The sequence below is a fragment of the Propithecus coquereli genome, unplaced genomic scaffold (genome assembly GCF_000956105.1).
Source record: "Propithecus coquereli isolate 6110/MARCELLA unplaced genomic scaffold, Pcoq_1.0 Scaffold43, whole genome shotgun sequence".
Taxonomy (NCBI): domain Eukaryota; kingdom Metazoa; phylum Chordata; class Mammalia; order Primates; family Indriidae; genus Propithecus; species Propithecus coquereli.
In genome coordinates this window covers 9,888,838-9,908,631 of record NW_012150063.1, presented here as the reverse complement: position 1 = coordinate 9,908,631, position 19,794 = coordinate 9,888,838, and the positions used below count along the sequence as shown (strand labels likewise).

The following is a 19,794-nucleotide window of genomic DNA, read 5'->3' as shown; positions in this document are numbered from 1 at the left end:
AAATTAGGTACCCGTGATGGTTGTACAACCCTGTGAATATAAAACCACGGAATTATATACTGTACTTTAAAAGGGTGAATGTTATGGTATGTGAATTATATCTCAATAAAGCTGTTCCGTTTTTTTTAAAGCCCTTAGCAGTTCTGCTCAAGGCGTCATGCAAATCGCTCTGCCTGGGTTGGACTTTTCAAGTTCACAGCATAGTAATCTCAGTGCTCTGCTTCTCGCTTTCTTCAGTATTTTTGTTTTGTTTGTTTCACATCATGTCTCTCTTCTTCTTCTCCAGTTCTGTTCCATTTAAGAAATATTTACATGATGACTGTACCTGATAGGTACAAAGAAAGCTTATGGGAAGATGAGTACTCGGGTCACCACAAAGCAGGGTGAGAGGAGGGCTGTAAGGAAAGGGTGATGTTTGGGGGTTCAGAGAAGCAATCATCATCTGAGGTTGGCCTCGAGAGACAGCTGGGCGCGAGGCCTGGACAGGGAACGTGCAGGAGCCAGTAGGGCAGGCCGTGTGAGATGGCAGAGGAAGGGCTTGTTTGGAGAAAAGAGTGTGACTATAGCGTAGGAAAATGAAGGGGAATATCGGGAGACAGAACTGGGAACAGGGTGTGTGGACGTCAGAGTGCTGAATGGTAGGCTGAGAAAGTGGCACATGAAATGAGGAGTAATTGAAGAGTTTTGACTACGGAAGTACAGGAACCGAGCCTTAGGATGGGTGTGGTGTGGGTTGGGAGAGGGAGAGACTTGGGTGAGAGCAGACTAGAGCTGGAAAGTGGGAAGGGGGCTGCAGAGGTGAGGGGTAGGGGGTGGCATCAGCTTCATTAGGCATTTCTCATGTTAGTTTATTTCTTCTGTCCCTGATCCATCTGTGATCGCCTTTCCTGTGCTTGCTTCTTTTCCAGGAATTGGGATAAAGGGCAGGGGGAGGATGGTGTGGAGGGGGTAGAATAAAAATGGAGAGAAAGAAGGTGGGGAGGGCAGGGTGCCTGCTGTTTGCGTGCTTCAGTTGTTCTGTAGTTGAGCACTTCCTCTTTATGACTCAGTAGAAGAGAATCTAGTCTCTTCTAGTGGAAAACACAGGAAACTCTGTTTAATTTCGGGTCAGTTGATTAAGCTGTGTACCTTCCCTGTTCCCATCTATAAAAGGGAAGGATACCTACCTCCACTGTACGGAAAGCGGAGAATCTAGAATACCCTTACTCATTTAAAACTACGTGGGACTCACATAGTCTGTAGGTGTAACACATTTACTGGGCAAATACGGATCTGTTACCTGACAGAGTGACTGCAGACCTTTCTGTGGAAAGATAACTCATGGGAATTGTATTATATTGAACTATTTTAACATACAGAATTGCTATTTGACCATTTCTGACTTGCAAAAATGGCAGTTCTCTAAGTTTTCAAACTAATAGACAGCTGCTAGATAGATATCTGACCTGAGCCTAGGTTTACACCTTGTGTGGTTCTTTCATAAGCTGCTCCTTCATTAAGACATTAATTTCAGGTTTGGGGGAAGCCGTTAGAAGTCGAAAGAGGGCAGCTGATAAGGAAGGGCTCCCAAGGGAGAAGCAGCCAAGGGGCTGGGCAGGGCTGGAGCTTGCAAAATCAGGGAATCCAAATCCTGCAGTCTTTATTATGCAGTCATTCTAAGTTTAGAAGTAAAACTTCGGCATAAAGCATTTTCCTTTCCTGAGTGGATTAATAGGCAGTTGTGTGCAATTTCCTATGTTCTGCAACATGCCGGAGACAACCTGTAAGGGTCTCTGGGAAAATAATAGAGATATTTAAATGTTGGGAAAGAGGTGCGAAATAAAAGAGAAAACAGACTTAGGGCAGACTCAGTCCCAGTGTTGAGTGTAGTGTGAATCTAACACTGAGAACCTAGCACATAAGTGCACGTACATGTTCAGTAAAGGTTAACATCTGAAGAGGTATTTTTTGGTTGATTGTATATTCTTTGGTGTTGAAATTAGAATGATTCCCTGGAACACATCAGTAGGCGAGAATGAATTGTAGAAGATGTGTAAGAAAGGGTTGATCTGTTCTTGTAGGATGCTTGCCCTGTAACCACATCTGGACATTGGGATCAGGGTGCGGCCTCTCAGTACTCCAGCCCCATTCATCTGTAAACTCTAAAGAGTCTGTAAGTTGTACAGAGTGCCACGTGCCATAAATGTAACAATATAATGATACAGCAATATGATTATGTGCTCACAACTGCAGTGGCTAGGCACATAAGCACGAAAGAGGATGGGGTGACCTTACCAGGCTCTAAAAGCCCAGCTCACATGTACTCAGCCCTAGAAGGTGACTGCCCTGCAGGAGTATTTACTATGAATTGAGAACACCCAGCTCTGCTGACACAAAACAGGCAAACTTTTATTTGAAACCGTAGGCAGAAATATCATTGCAGCAAAACCTTAATTGTCTAACACCCTCTTCTCCCAGGAATCCAATATAATTGTCACCCCACATGGAAGAACCCTGAAAGGGCCTGCCTTGGGGTAGATAGAGGTGGGGGGTCACTCACATCTTTCCAGTGGCTTTAATAGTCTTTGGTGCAAATTTTAACTTAAATTCATTTCCTTTTTAGTTCCACAGTTAATTATAAATGTAATTAAATCTCTGGGCCTGATTATTGAGGTACTTGCAGACTATAGGCATATTTTAATTTATTAAAGATCCAAAGAACAATAGGTGAACAAACCAATTACTTAAGTAAGAAGGGGGAAAAACAGAGTGCATATGCTAATAGTTCTCCCCTGCTGGGAATGTCATCTCCCCTCGTCTTGGCCCCTACTGTACATAAATACCCACACACTTCCTGCCAGGATGTCTTTTTTTAGGATGCCTTCATTTCAGTCCTGTCAACCTGCGAACTCCCTGTCAGCCTCCCCGCCCTCTGAGCCAAACTTCTCTCCCCAGGGGAGTCCCAGGGCACAAGCCTGGCTGTTCCTTCCACGTCGTACGTGCTGACACACAGCTGCCCTGAGTTTTCCATTTCCAGCCTTCGTGGTAGCAGATACAACATTTTGTCTCCTCTTACTTTACCTGCCCATGTTCGCCAGGTTTCTGTGTGTAGGCGAGTTTCGTGGCAGAGTGGAAGGGAAGGGTGAGAGCCAGCACAGCCAGCTGGCAGTTCATTGAACACCTCATTCGTGCATGTGGAGATAAATGCTCTGATGGTAGCTCAGAAGACCCCAAAATTTAAGACTTTCAGCTTCCACGATAGCTGTCGTAAAGGCCATGTCCTAAAGCTGGTACCCGCTCTTTATATAGAGTTCCTCAGTCTTCAGTCAATTTCTTCCATCGCACACAGTATAAATCCGATGTTGCTCGAGGCGAGGGTGCTACAAGAGACAATCACACTGACAAGAAAAGACTGAAAATCTAATAACTTAATCGTTGAAACAAGAGTCAGAAAATCTCTGAGAAACACCTAGACATCGATAGCAACAAAGCAGCACCGTGGGGCTGCTCCACGCAGGGTGCTCGTTCTGCGTTAGCCTGTGTTATGTTAGCCCGTGGGAGCAGCATCGATGCACAGAATAGCTCAGCATATGCATTCCGCGTCCGCCAGAAATGTTTGTTATGCTCAGTACCAGTCTGGTTAAGTAAGAAATGAGGTAATGAGTTTTAGAAATATTTCTGTCAAAATCAGTAAAGTTAAAAATTGGGGTGTATATGAAGTAGATGAGCCTGAAGCCCTTCTGCTTCCCTGTTTCCCAGTAACACCAGATACACGAGCCAGGGTCCTTTAGACCAGGTACTTTGCCACACCCACTGCCACTTTGTTTGTGGTCTCCCGACTTCTATGTTGTTGTTTATTCATGGGGTTTTCCTTCCCTTTTCTTTGGTTTCAGATGCGAGTGTCTCTCTGGCTTATGTGGTTTCCCCGTGTGTGAGGTGGGATCCACTCCCCGCATAGTCTCTCGTGGAGATGGGACACCCGGAAAGTGCTGTGATGTCTTTGAATGTGTTAATGGTACGTGGGGTTTCTCTTGTTCTCAGAGAGTGTACATTTGTGCAGGAGGAGGAGGGAGGGTTCAATTGAGCTGCTTCTGCCTTTAACAAAGCCGGGAATATGCTCAGGGACTTGCTGGAGGGCACTGAGAGAGAAGGTTTGCTTAAGCTCCCACGGTGCAGTAAAGAAAGTTAGGATGGGAACTGTCATTCCACCCATCAGAAAGAGAACATTGGAAATGCAATGGCAGATTGCATGTAGCTATCGTACTCTGCTGTGTTTCCGAATTTCAGAAATCTTGGGATTTTAGGAAAAGGATCGTGGAGCCTGTTAACGATATTCCTCCTGCAGTCACTCAGTAACTCATTCTACGGCTGTCAGGAGGTGCTCTAACTAAAACCACATCAGAGCTGCCACACTTTGGAACAGAAACAACGTTGCTCATCTAGTTTAGCGTTTTCCTGCTTAGGGAGAATACCTTTGACCAATGGTTGGTCACTGGTGTTGGCCTGCTTTAGGCTTGACCCTGGTGGCCCAGAAGAAGGATTCTTTGGTCACAAGATTCCTTCAGACAGAATCTGCCTCTCCCTTTCACCTTTCATGGGAAAGTTTGGTGCTTGGTGACTTGGTGTTTATTGAATTTAGATACTAGAAGGGAGGGGAACCTACTCCCTTCTAGTGGTGGAAATGCTTCTCCACCAGAATTTTCAGAAAAAAAAAAAAGCAAAGAATAACACTCAGACAAGTTAGATGTCAGCAATTGTGCAGAGCATTATTTAGTCAAGACTTACACACACAGGAGAATGGAGATGAATTTGGACAAATGCAACAAAATTATTCATGCAGAATTATCCGTATCAACTACTGCCTATAAGAATTCAGATTTCAGAAGGTTTCCTGCCCTCCTTCCAAAGCCCCTCCCTACCCCACAAGGAAAGGTTATGTTAAAGTTGAGTCTTCCTTGATTATGTCCTCTGATTTTTAGTCCAGTGGGCACATGCTGTTTTGTTTTGTTTTGTTTTGTTTGCCTTTGGAGGAAACACTTGCAGTATGGCTTTGTGGTTAAGAGAGAACACAGATAGAACCAGCCGACCTCAGTTTGAAAACTGGTCCCTCCACTTACTAGCTGTGTAACTTTGAGGGAGTTTCTTGGTCTCCCTGGGCCTTACTTAGTTTCTGCATCTGCAAAATGGAGTGAATACCAGTGAATTAAATGACATATTATATGTGTGAAGCACTTGGAATTATACTTTACGTGCAGATAGTCTTTAGTATCCGGTGTGCCCACCCTCTGTTCACATTCAGAGCCACAGTTCTGGGCTTTTGGGGGCAGGGGAGGGAGACAGCGAGGTTGAACTTCCTGGCTTACAGACCTCATAAATGCAGCATATAGGAAAGGGTGCAGAAAAAGTTCCGCGTGCTTAATTCTCCTCTCAATGCCCCTCCCACCTCTCTTATCGCTTAGCCAGCAGTAATGCCCGGTGAACACCAGCAAATGACCAAGCAGACCTTTCTCTGGCACCACTGTAGTTTAGTTTATTGTGGATGATATTCTGTGAATACTTAACTTGGACCATTTGAGACAGAAATAGTCGCTGCTTAGGTTCCCAGCAACCTCGGATGTGCTTCCTTCCAGTGCTCATTGCTCTGAAAATACCTCCTCTCATGCCTGACTCTCGCTCTAGAATGTGGTTGTCCATCACGTTCATCTTTGTGTCTGTGGATATTACCCTGTGTCTGCTTCACAGGGAAGATATTGTTGAGTGAGTGAGTTAGGGAGTGATCTGATTCATATCACCCCAGTTTGCTCTAGAGGTGTCTATTAAATACCAGCCCATAGAAGGGTTACTTTCTAAGTATCCTCCGTCTTTTACTGCCCTACACTTTAATCTTAAGTCATTTGTCCCCTGGAAATATCACTTCTAGTAATAAGATTTGCTCTTGTTTCCTCTGGGTAAGGAACAAGAGTGCTTTTCTTCTCTCCTTGCTTCTTGGTTCTAGAAACTCGAGTGTCATGCTTTTCTTATCACAACATTGACTTTACATCTCATTCCAATCTGATGTGTCTCAGGCTGTTAATAGCTGCACCCCCGCCTCAGTGGCCTTGGAATCAATCTTCAGAGCCTGCCCCTGTTGATAGCCACTTTTTGTAGAGCCATGACTTCAGGAAAAGGATTTGCCATCTGCCAAGAGAAAATGTTGAGTCAACAGAATGCAGTTTACTGTTTCTGGTGGTTGCTTCTTTCTTGCCACCATAAACTTGTTGAGTGATCTTTGCTTATTTCTCGTCCTGCTGTAGTGTCTCTGTTGTGTTAGTCATTCAGCTGTCGAAGAGACTAGGAACTAACTCTATGAAGATCCATAATCCTGCACAATATTTTTAAGGGCAGTGTGTCTCAAAGCCTATATTTTACTTTTAACATATACATACATACACATACATACGTACACATATACATACATTAACATATACATACATACACACTCATATATATTTATATATGAGTGTGTATATATATATATATATAAAAAATACATTTACCACCCAGTTTCCCAGAAGAATCTTGCTATTGTCATAAGGTCACCATTAGAAGATATTACATATGAAATATTCATTATCATCACTTAGAAAAGCAGAGGTCTGTTTTTCTGTATGTATACATATATAAAGTTATCCACAGAGGATATGAGGCAGCTTTATGAGTGTGTATATATATATATATATAAAAAATACATTTACCACCCAGTTTCCCAGAAGAATCTTGCTATTGTCATAAGGTCACCATTAGAAGATATTACATATGAAATATTCATTATCATCACTTAGAAAAGCAGAGGTCTGTTTTTCTGTATGTATACATATATAAAGTTATCCACAGAGGATATGAGGCAGCTTTATAGTGAGAACAGTTTCAATAACATGGTGGTAAAATATTAATGAGAAAAGAGAATCATAACCACGGAGTTGTAAGAGAAAATTGAAAGTGAAAATCAAACAGAAAGCACCCACAGGTATGCAAGCCATACACGTCTACGTAGTTGCCGGAGTTAAACATCAGATTAGACCCCCAGCTTCCTGGCCGTCAAAGTGAAAAAAGAGAAAGGGTCAGATACACAATTCTTATTTTCAAAGAAAAAAAGCTTGCTGGACAGAGCAACTCTTTCTCTCTAATGGAGATTTCTCACATAGAAATAAAAAAGAAGCCTTAGATGCTGAAGTTGATCATGTGCTCAATTGCTTTCACACCACAAATGCAGAAACAGGTTTCCTGTGGTGGTTCTTCTCAATTAAACACAAAAGCAAATATTAAAATGCAACTCAATGGAAGCAATTCCAAGAGATCAGACTGACACAGCTAGACCCTAGGCGCCTAGAGCATCGTCTCTTAATTTGAGAACTTCTCAATATGGTAGAATAGATCCAAAGACCCAAGTTCAGGAGACAGTGGGTTGGATGTTAGCATAACTGACCCCACATGCAGAGTGGAGAGTGCATGGCAGCACACAGCTTTTACGCTGCCATTCACAAGATCCAGATGGTCACATTATTTTTTTTTAAGATAAGCATTAAAGTGGAAATAGAAGATTTGAAAATATTCACACAGAACTTGAGTACCCCTCAGTTTTTAAAACACTAGCCTGGATGAATAGATAGAACACCTTCCGTACATATTATTTCTCTTGGCGGTTTGGTTTTATTTTGTTTTGGCGGAGGGATGGGAGAGTTGCAAATCAAATTATGACAGTTTTGTGACTGCATTCTCTGACAAGAGCCAAAAGTAGGATTTGTGAAGTGTTGGCTGAGTGAGAACCCCGTTGTTTAGAGACGAAAGGAACAGGTGGTATGATTGAGTTCCTTTTATGTAAACTTAGAAGTTGTCAAAATCATCACCTCCTGCAAGTATGACCTCCAAAGCTTGTTTGAAAAATCCTGTATCTCTTTCAAGAAACAGTTCTACGTCTGCTTTGGCCCATAAACAAATGTTCTGTCAGCGATCAGCTAGAGCTGGGTGATGGCCTCTACTTTGAGATGGGCATGTGTTCTCCATTTTATCACGTTACCAACTATTGTCTGACACGTGGCTCACCTCTTTTGTTTCAGAAGGCATTCGTTTTGAAATCCTAGGCAAAGAACGTGGAAGTGATCATTTGGTTTCTTAGATATGATCGGTTGTCCAGTATATATGCACAAACATCTCAATAAAGTAGAATATCTTGGTTAAAGTGTTAATAGGCAATAACTGACTCTTCTAGCATGACTTAGTTATAAACTGTTCCCTAAGTAAACGAATTAGTCTGCAGTATTACATTATTGGATATAAGCCAGTTGAAACTACCAAAAGTATTTTTAGCTTTATAATATTTAACACTGAGCTGTTCATTGTGACAACATATTAATAGTTAGCAGGACCAGGTATATATTGAGGCTAGTCTGTATTCACAGCTCTAAGAACATGTCATCAGGATAAAAGAGAAGTATCCTCCTCTTGCCAGTGGTACCGAGAGTGGTGGGTAGATGGGGCAGGGCAGGAATGTCACTTGTATACACCAGCATTAGCCAAAGGTAATTGCAGCTGTGGTTATGATGTAAGTCCAGACAGAAGGGAACAGAATACAACTTAGCTTGTGTTTGTAGCCTGTTCGTGTGCCATTTGAAATCTCTATCTGTCAGAACACTGTCCCCGCGGCACTCTGATTCTTAGACAGTATAACGTGCAGATTTTAACCAGCCTGACCAACATAGTGAGACTCCTCTACAAAAAAATAAAAAGATTATTTGGGCATGGTGGTGCGCACCTGTTGTCCCAGCTACTGAGGAGGCTGAGGCAGGAGGATCCCTTGAGCCCAGGAGTTCAAGGTTACAGTGAGCTATGATTGTACCACTGCACTCTGGCCTAGGCGACCGAGCAAGACCCTGTCTCTAAAAACAAAACACAACAAAAAACAGATTATAAATGAGCACTAATAGCTAAGAGTCTTTATTATGGTCATGTTGCCCACCCAATAGTTACTTCCTGTTTTATTCAAGGATATACGAAAGCATAATAAAAATTGGAAATCATCCTGTGTTGGCCCTGACAGAATTTTCTCAGACATTAACGTGTAAAATTCACCATTTAAAGGGGAGCCATGCCCAGAGTCAGCTTGCTTCTCACGTAAGATTTTGGCCTAGAAAATTCAGATCTGCAGCCTGTTAATAAGAAAACTAGTACAAAAAACATCTATTAAGAACCATGCAGTACACTCAGTGAAGTTTCTAGGGACATAATGTCTTCTAATGATACAGTAATGGAGAGAATCGGGTACTTTAAAAGCAGTTCTCCATTCAGTATGTATTCATTGAGCACCGCTCATGTTCCTGGGGCTTTATTAAACTAAAAGTGATGTAATCTTTTGTAGGCCGGGTGTGATGGCTCACGCCTGTAATCCTAGCACTCTGGGAGGCCGAGGCAGGTGGATCATTTGATCTCAGGAGTTCGAGACCAGCCTGAGCAAGAGCGAGACCCCGTCTCTACCAAAAATAGAAAGAAATTAATTGGACAGCTAAAAATATATAGAAAAAATTAGCCGGGCATGGTGGTGCATGCCTGTATTCCCAGCTACTCAGGAGGCTGAGGCAGGAGGATCGCTTGAGCCCAGGAGTTTTAGGTTGCTGTGAGCTAGGCTGATGCCACAGCACTCTAGCCCAGGCAACAGAGTGATGTAGTCTTTTGTAGTCCTTTGTAAGGATTGTTCGCTTTCCCTCATCCTGAAATAGGGTCTGCTCGGTGTCCCCCAGCACACACGCACACTTCCCCTCGCCCCCATAGAATAAGCCAATTGAAATTACCAAAAATATTTTTAGTCTTATAATATTTAATACTGAGCCATTAATGTAACAGTATAGCTAGCCAGACCGGGTATATATTGAGGCTAGTCCACATTGATAGCGATAAGAACATGTCAGCAGGATAATTAATACATTAAAGAGAAAACATAAGATTTAAAAATATTCACACAGAACTCGAGAACCCCTGAGTTTTGAAAACACTAGCCTGGTTAAATAGATGGACAAAACCTCCTCCATCAATATTACTTCTCTTTGAAGTTTGGTTTTATTTTGTTTTGGTGGAGGGATGTGAGAAGCTGCATGTAGAAGCTGGTGTAGAAGCTGCAGCAAGTTATCCAGAAGATTTAGCAAAGATTGTTGATGAAGATGGCTTCATTAAATAACAGATTTGTGATATAGATGAAACAGCCTTATATTGAAAGAAGATGTCACCTAGGACTTTCATAACTAGAGAGGAGAAGTCAATGCCTGGCTTCAAAGCTCCAAAGGACCAGCCTGACTCTCTTGCTAGGGGCTAATGCAGCTGGTGACTTTTAAGTTGAAGCCAGTGCTCATTTACCTAAATTCCAAAAATCCTAAGGCCCTTAAAAATTATGGGAAATCTTTTATGTCTGTGGTCTGTTATTAATAATGTAAATGGAACAACAAAGCCTGGATGGCAGTATATCTGTTTACAACATGGTTCACTGAATATTTTAAGCCCACTGTTGAGAACTACGGCTCAGAAAAAAAGATTCCTTTCAAAATATTGCTGCTCATTGACAATGCACCTGGTCACCCAAGAGCTCTGACGTAGTTGTACAAGGAGATTAATGTTGTTTTGATACTTGCCAACACAGCATCCATTCTGCAGCCCATGGATCAAGGAGTCATTTTGACTTTCAATTCATAATAGTTCAGCAATACGTTTCATAAGGCTATAGCTGCTGTAGGTAGTGATTCCTCTGATGTATCTGGGCAAAATAGATTGAAAACCTTCCGGAAAGGATTTATCATTCTAGTTGCCATTAAGAACATTCGTGATTCGTGGGAGGAAGTCAAAATATCAACGTTAACAGAATTTTGGACGAAGTTGATTCTAACCCTCGTGGATGACTTGGAGGGGTTCAAGACTTCAGTGGAGGAAGTCACTGCAGATATGGTAGAAGTAGCAAGAGAACTAGAATTAGAAGTGGAGCCTAACTGGCATGGTGGCTCATGCTTATGACCGATGCAGGAGGATCACCTGAAGCCGGGAGTTTGAGACCAGTCTGGGCAACATAGCGAGACCCTGACTCTACAAAAAATAAATTAGCCAGGCATGGTGGCACATGCCTGTCCTCCTACCTACTCAGGAGGTTGAGGCGAGAGGATCGCTTGAACCCAGGAATTCAAGGTTACAGTGAGCTAGGCTCTCGCCACTGCACCTCCAGTCTTGGTGACAGAGCAAGACCTGATTGATTGATTGAGTGATTGATAGATAAAGTACAATACAGAAATGGAGCCTGAAGATACGACTGAATTGTTGCAATCTCATGATAAAACTTTAATGGTTGAGGAGTTGCTTCTTAGGATGAGGAAAGACAGTGGTTTCTGAGATGGAATCTACTCCTGGTGAATACTGTGAACATTATTGAAATGACAACAAAGGATTTAGAATATTACTTAAATTTAGTTCATAAAGCAACAGGATTTGAAGGACTGACTCCAGTTTTGAAAGGAGTTCTACTGTGGAGAAAATGCTCTCAAACAGCATTGCATGCTGCGGGGAAATCTTTCATGAAAGGAAGAGTCAATCAATGTGGCAGACTTCATTGTTGTCTTGTTTTAAGAAATTGCCGCATTCACCCTAGCCTTCAGCAGCCACCACCCTGATCAGTCAGCAGCCATCAACATCGAGGCAAGACCCTCCACCAGCAAAAAGATTGTGACTCACCGACGGCTCAGAAGATCGTTAGCATTTTTTAGCAATAAAGTATTTTTAAATCAAGGTATGCACATTTTTTTAGACATAATGCTGTTGCACACTTAATAGACTACAGTATAGTGTAAACGTAACTTTTATGTGCGTTGGGAAACCAAAAAATTTGCGTAACTTGCTTTATTGAGATACTTGCTTTATTTTGGTGGTCTGGGTCCAAATCCTCGATGTCTCCAAGGTATGCCTGTGCCTGTCACCACCTGCTAATCAGTGTAATTCAGTAGGCAGTAGCGTTTAGTAATAGTCTAAATTATTAATATAAGGCTCTTTTTCAGGAATTCTGAAATATATTAAAGAGGGGAAGGAAGATTCTAGAAGTTAGAAACATAAAATTTAATTTTGCAGACACAAAACATGTATAAAAATCACTAAAAAGACACTTTTATGCATCACTGCATTGAGAAGTACAACTTACATAGTAAATTATCTCTTCATAATATTTTTCTTTTCCATATCCACTTAAATCATCCTCTTGTAGAGGTTGTGGCAAACTCCACACTGTTGTGAGAGTTACGTCTGTTCCCGACAGGGGAAGGAGTCATTGGTCCTTGGTCCTCAAAGACTACAGGTAGCCTTTTTATCTTGCACTTTTTCTGACGAGCCTTTATAAATTGTTCTCAGCGTCAAACAGATTTCTTGTGTAATTTTTTTTTTCAAACCTAAAGGATTGATCATGTTTTCTGAGCTGTGTTTTTTAGGACTCTCCGTCTTGCTAAATTGCCCTCCCTTGCTCCCCGTGCTGTAAGTACTGGAACCTCACTGCCCCAGTCCTCTTGTCAATCCCGTCCCCTGCCCTGAAGCTCTGCACACCCCACCGTAAAAACATGTCCACCTGGAGCAGCTTCATTCATAACCAGAATCTTCCCTCCTCATCTTTTCAAAGATTTGTGGCGTTACCCAGATGGTAGATGTGGTTGATTAACTCAGCTAAGTAATTCATATTGATTGGTCTATACACTTTTTTTTCAGTTTGAATAGATATTCAGCACTTTGTTAGAATATGGTATTTTGCCTCACTCTACACCCTGCGAGTGTGATTTATGGAAACGCTCCATTTTCTGTGTTTCTTGGTACTTGTGGTCCAGATGCCCAGTTCCTTCCAGTCCCAACTGAGATGAGTATGTTGGCTAAAAGTATATAGAAGAATTCTGGGCTATAAGATGATTCTTTTTAACATTAATTTTTTGAAAAAAATATTAGTCATGCAGCACCAAGGAAAGAGCTTCAAACACACATTTACCGAATGTGAACACATATGGTCCCCACTTGTCTGACACAACTCTTGACTTTAGGCAGGTGCCTGATCTCTTTAAATTTCATTTTCCTCATTGAAGAAAAAGAATATTAATACTTGTTCTGTCTTCTCAGTGAGGTTGTTATGAAATCAAATGAGAAAGAAATTGTCCTTAAATACAATAAAAATACAAATATACTCAAAATGCAATGAAAGTTTCTGAAAGTGTTTCAGACATGCAAGGTGACATACTGAGAAATTATTTGGGGACAAAGGAGCCCATGAAAGATGTGAATACATCATCCAGCTTTCTCTACCTGGTTGAACAGGCCTTATCAGCCCAGGAGAACTTTCTTTAGCTTAGAAGTACTTCTTTTAAATAGTTTTATGAAATACATAGCAGACAGTTCACCAGTTTAAGTTGTATAATCCAGTTGTTTTTAGTATATTAACAGAGTTGTGCAGTCACCACAATCAATTGTTAGAACGTTTTCATCAACCTCCTCTTCCCCTGCAAAAAACTCCCGAACCCATTAATAGTCATAACCCCATTTCCCACCAAAGCCGCCAGCCCTAGGCAGCCAGTAATCTACTTTCTATCTCAGTAGATACGCCCGTGATGGGTATTTCATATAAATGGAATCATACAATGCATGGTTCTTTGTGACTGGCTTCACTTAGCATGTTTCAGGGTTCATTCATGTTGTAGCATATATCAGAACTTCATTCTCTTTTATGGCCAAATATTATTTTATGGGATATACCACTTTTTGTTTATCCATACATCAGTTAAGGGACTTTTTTTTGGCTGTTGTGCTGCTATGAACATTTGTGTACAAGTTTTTTATGTGGGTATATGTTTTTAATTCTCTTGAGTATACACCTAGGGGTGGAATTGCTTGACCATATGGTAATTCTGTGTTTGATGTTTTGAGGAAATGCCAGTTTTCCTAAGCAGCTGTGCTTTTGCATCCTCACTAGCAATACATCAGAATTCCAATTTCTCTGCGTCCTCATCAACACCTTAATCTGTCTTTTTGATTATAGGTATCCTAGTGGATGTGAAATAGTGTCTCATTGTGGCTTTGGTTTGCATTCGCCTAATGACTTATAATGTTGAAAATCTTTTTGTGTGTTTATTGGCAATTTCTATATCTTTTTTGGAGAAATGTCTGTTCAAATATTTGCCCAATTTTCAACTGGGTTATTTTTTATTGTTGAATTGTAAGAGTTCTGGATATGGGTTTGTTTTTTTTAAAATCAGATATGCGATTGCAAATACTTTCTCCCAATCGTTGAGTTGTCGTTTTACTTTCTTGGTGGTTTCCTCTGAAGCACAGAAGTAGGTGAAGTCCAGTTTGTGTGTTCTTCTTTCTTTGGTTATGCTTTTAGTGTCATATCTAAGAAACCGTGGTCTAATCCAAGGTCACAAAGATTCACTCCTATGTTTTATTCTAAGATCTCTATAGTTGTAGCTGTTATGGTTAAATCATAGCTCTATGATTCATTTTGAGTTAAATTTTATATATGATGTGTGATATAGGGGGTCCATCTTCATTCTTTTGCATGTAGATATCCAGTCACCCAGCACCATTTGTTGAAAAGACTTCTTTCCCGCATTGAATTGTCTTGACTGCCTCACCAAAAATCAATAAATGTTGTAGTTTATTTCTGAACTCTTAATTCCATTGAACTATATATCTGTCCTTATGCTAGAACCACACTGTCTTGATTACTGTACAATTATGTTTCGAAATCAGGAAGTGTGAGTCCTCTAACTTTATTCTCCTTTTTAAGATTGTTTTGGCAATGCTGGGTCCCTTGCATTTCCATATGAATTTTAGGATCTGCTTGTCAATTTCTACAAAAGAGCCAGCTCGGATTTTGATAGGGATTGCATTGAGTATGTAGATCAATTTGGGGACTATTTCCATTTTAGCAATATTGTCTTCCAATCCATGAACATGGGATGAATTCCCATTTAGTTAGGCTTTATAAATTTCTTTCAGCAATGTTTTGTCATTTTCAGAGTACAAATTTTGCATTCATTTTATTCAATTTATTTCTAAGTATTCTTTTTGATACTATTGAGAATAGGATTGTTTTCTTGACTTGATTTTCTCATTGTTCATTGCTAGTGTATAGAAACAGTTTGGGGGGTTGCAGTTGTACTCTGCAATCTTGTTGAACTTGTTTATAAGTTCTGTAGTTTTTTAGTGGACTCTTCAGAATGTTTTATATATAATATCATGTCATCTGCTATTAGAGATAGTTTTACTTCGTCCTTTCCAACCTGGATGCCTTTTATTTATTTTTCTTTCCTAATTTCCCTGGCTAGAATTTCCATTACAATGTTGAATTTTAGTGGCGAAAGTGGACATCTTGTCTTGTTCCTGATCTTAGGGGGAAAGCATTTAGTCTTTCACCATTAAATATGATGTTAGCTGTGGGATTTTTGTAGATGCTGTTTATCAAGTTGAGGAAATTCCCTTCTGTTTCTAGTTTGTTGAGCATTTTTATCATGAAAGAATATTAAATTCTGTCAAATGCTGAAAGCTATATCTATTGAGATGATCGTGTGGTTTTTGTTCTTTATCCTATTGACATGTCATGTTACATTAATTGAATTTTTTTGGATGTTAAACCAACCTCACGTTCTGGGAATAATTCCCACTTGGTCATGGTATATAATCCTGTTTATATGTTGCTGGATGTAGTCTGCTAATAATTTTTTTTTTTTGGATTTTTATGTCTATATTCATAAGAGACACTGATCTGTAGTTTGTTTTCTTGTGATGTCTTTGTCTGATGGGAGTTATTTTAAATCAACCAAAATTAAAGATAAAAAATAAACTTAGGGAGAGTCTTTCAGTGCAGAGACAAATTTAAAAGTCATTGGTATGGCTGGGCACAGTAGTTCACCCTTGTAATCCTAGCACTTTGGGAGGCAGAGATGGGAGGATCACTTGAGGCCAGGATTTTTGAGGCTGCAGTGAGCTATGATGACACTACTCCACTCTAGTCCAGGCAACAGAACAAGACCCTGTCTCAGAAACAAAACAAAACAAAACACTGGTGTCGTGATGAGAGTTCTAAATATGCAATTATGAGTCCTTAGCAGAACATAACCTTGAAACAATGGAAAGCACAGGGTTTTAGTTGAAGAGCCACTGATTTTGCTTCTGTCGTTTGCTAAATGTATGACTTTGAGTAAATTACCCAGAATTTCCTCACTTCTAAACTCAGCATAATAATATCTACATCAGACCTTTCTTATTGAGATTAAGTGAAGTAATGCATGAGAAAGTGATTTGTTATAGACCAAGCACTATTAAAATTATAAAATTTTAAACCAGATAGAAAAAAGAATTTGAGAACACTGAAGGAACAGAACATTACCACCTCCAAAAAGGCCTAAATAAATTTTTTGAGGCAGAACAAAACCTAATGTGAAGACAGGATCATTTATTTCGTGTCGAGAATGATTTAACAAAACAAATATAATCTGTTTAAAGCATATACCAGATATGTGAGTTTCATGGTCATAAAGTGTAGGTTTATTTGGGATGGGAGGAAGTCAGTGTAGATTTTGCTAAGGGGAATTTTGATTCCTTGTTGTAAACAGGATAGCAATGCGTTTTGTTTATTTTGCTTTGCTTTATTGCTTCCGTTACGTAAAGTTATATTGAGTTTAGTATATTTCCATCGAATTGTAACCCCTGCTATTAGAATTTTCTAGAGGCTGTTTAAAAAACATTAAAGGACACCATTCAAAAATGACTCAGAATATGCTTTGTTTGTTTTAACTCCTTTCAGAAACAAAGCCAGCCTGCGTCTTTAACAACGTGGAGTATTACGACGGAGACATGTTTCGAATGGACAACTGTCGATTCTGCCGATGCCAAGGGGGCGTTGCCATCTGCTTCACTGCCCAGTGCGGCGAGCTGAACTGCGAGAGGTACTATGTGCCCGAAGGGGAGTGCTGCCCCGTGTGTGAAGGTAAGAAAAGGTGCTAATTGAAGATTAATACGAGTATACATGGTACAGAGTTTTAATACCAAAATTGACCTAATTCAGTCTCATCTAAAAGTAGAAGAATATTGAAGTTCCTTTTTTATGACATTGTGGTCTGTATTTTAGAATGTTGATAATGCCAGGTAGAGTATATGGAAACACTTCCCTGAAGGAAGCCATACTCTGGGTGTAGACGATGGGTCACCTGTTTCCACAGGTGGACATGAGATTTCCCAGAGTTGCTTTCTGTTCCTCCCCTGCAGTTCTTGCAGTTGGTTGGCAAGTCCTGGGGCAAAGCTTTGTCTTCACCCTGACATTGGAATTCACCACCTGTTCTCACATTGCTCCACTGGGATAGGATGGACTTTGTCACTGACAATCTCAGCCAGTCAGCCCAGAAAGCCACCCACCCTGCCTCCTTACCAACACCCCTGCCCCTCCAGTGGGATCGGGACCCTGCTGCTCCTCCTTTGAAAATATGTGGTGGTTGGAGGGGGGTTGTGGTGTGGTATCACGGCTCGAGGCCCAGCCAGGTGTCAGGTGTGACTTTTAGGGACCTGCTTTCTCTGCATTCCCCTCTTCTCTCCAAGAAGTAACATTTCCATGTTCCTCTAACAGGCTGTGTCTTCCAATCTCTGACATTCATAAATAATAAATACCTCAAAATTTTGCCTCTCTCATTCACTACAACGTACACATTTTAAAGATTAGGATGTTGAAGTTCAGAAAAGTAAAGTCACTCATGTGAGTTTATAGTGAGACTAGGAATAGTACTCCTGTGCCTGGCCGTGTCTGTGGCATTCTCCTGACCACACGGCAGTCGTCCCCAGAGAAAAGGTCACGTGAGCCTTTTTGTCCTGACTGGACCACACATCTTCAGTCTGAAGTCATACATGTTAGTCTTGTACCTGAACTCTGCACACAAAGTGGGAGGGTCCATACTTTTTTCTGTTTTCCTAAAATCCTTTAAATGATTGAGCTATATTTGCCACATAATGTTGAAGATCTGATAATGTTTACATTCCTAACATTGATCAGTTGTTCATAACAATGGGACCTTTTCCTTATTAGAAATTATTTTAGCCAACACAGGAGAAAAGTAGTTTACCTTTCAGTTGTCGTCGAAGATTAAAAAAAAAAATTCCATCAAACTTAAGTCTATAATAGTGTCTGAAACTATGTAGTGGTTGGTGGTGTGAAAACATAGATATGAACCTCTGCGTGTGTAATAATCATAACGAGTTGTCTAGGCACAGATCCGGTTATGTCTCACTTCCTGGAATTCAGATCCAGCCTCAAAGTAGGAATGAAGGATTTTTTCATAATATTTTTTATAAAGGAATTTAGAAAGTCTTATCTAGTGCAGGTCTGTTGGCCACTTCCGTCACTGGCAGACTGCCTTTCTAAAGCTGTGACCGCATTATTTTAAATTTTGACTTTCTCACTTTCTTATAATGCCCTATTACCTCTTTAGAATAAAGATGACCAAACTCTAAATTATCTAGACTCTTCTCCCAACACGGCAGTGCCTGTTTTGTTGAGGCCAGTTTTTATGTATTTCTGAGAAAGAAAATCGAGTAATTTATTTAGTCGCTCTCAATATAGGAATACTCAGGTATTGTGCACGCAATATTTGTATCCTTGTCGGTAAATTCGATAAACATTTTTTTTTCATGGTCGTCTTAGTGACTTTTGTCTCCCAACCTTGGCTGCTGCTTAGCTGCCCAGCTATGGGAAGAAAACAGCCTTTCTCCAAGGAACAGTGACCCATGGTATGTCTAAACCTGCCTTGTCATGAACAGGGCCACTGCAAGGGCCTGTTCTACTCCTCACTGTTGACCACATGGACTTGCAGGCTCCGTGAAATATAGTTCAATTAGTCCCAGGAGTAGCAGTATCATTCTAAGTGAGATGGGGCAGTATTCCTGCTACTTCACAGGCAGTGAAATCGAGGTGTGATAAACATTCAAGTCAACAACTCTAAGACATTGTCGGAGCCTAAAATGAATCTGTGTTTTCTAATTACCAACCCACAGCTCTATCCACAAAGCTTTCCAACTTTATGGAGTGACAACACCTGCACATTGGTTTTGAGGCCACAGATCCTCTCCCCTGACTGCCGTGTCAGGACCAGTAGAGATACATTTGGTATGACAGCTGCTTTTGCTCGTACCCCTAGAGACACCTCATGTAGCCCTGAGCTTCTCTTGATCACAGTTGGAACAGAACTGCTGATGACTAAAACCTGGGGAAAAAAATGTCTCCAGGTACAGGCAGAGACAAGATGCAGAATATGCTCAGTCTTACTGTGAACTCATGTTTTAATTTAGATCCAGTGTATCCTTTTAATAACCCCGCGGGCTGCTATGCCAATGGCCAGATTCGCGCCCATGGAGACCGGTGGCGGGAAGACGACTGTACGTTCTGCCAGTGCATCAACGGAGAACCCCATTGCGTTGCAACAGCCTGCGGACAGAGCTGCATGCACCCCGTGAAAGTGCCTGGGGAGTGCTGCCCCGTGTGCGAAGGTAAACCTCAGAGATCCTAGTGAGTCCCCGGCGAATGGCTCATGTTGGAAATGCTTCTACCAGTATGTTCTTGTTTGCTTTTTATTTCCTCGGGCATACTGTCTGCTTCATGCTATTACCAGTTGCAGACGAATTTATTATACAGCCCAAACTAATCATCTGGGGGAAATCTTGCACATTTAAAATGAGAATAGCGTGGTCTTTATTTTGCCATTGCAAATATGCTTATCTCAATGTGGTATAAGAATACATACA

At 40.9% G+C, this 19,794-nt stretch overlaps 1 protein-coding gene across 2 annotated transcripts in view; it reads left to right on the top strand.

Annotated features, from left to right (window-relative positions):
* CRIM1 (cysteine rich transmembrane BMP regulator 1 (chordin-like)) overlaps positions 1-19,794 on the top strand; it is a 192,969-nt gene that overhangs the window by 103,995 nt on the left and 69,180 nt on the right. For both annotated transcript variants that reach the window (XM_012653840.1, XM_012653841.1), the window contains exons 5-7: positions 3,873-3,994; positions 16,814-16,996; positions 19,342-19,539. In XM_012653840.1, coding sequence (XP_012509294.1) covers positions 3,873-3,994; positions 16,814-16,996; positions 19,342-19,539 — 503 coding nt within the window. The remainder of the gene's footprint in view (positions 1-3,872; positions 3,995-16,813; positions 16,997-19,341; positions 19,540-19,794) is intronic.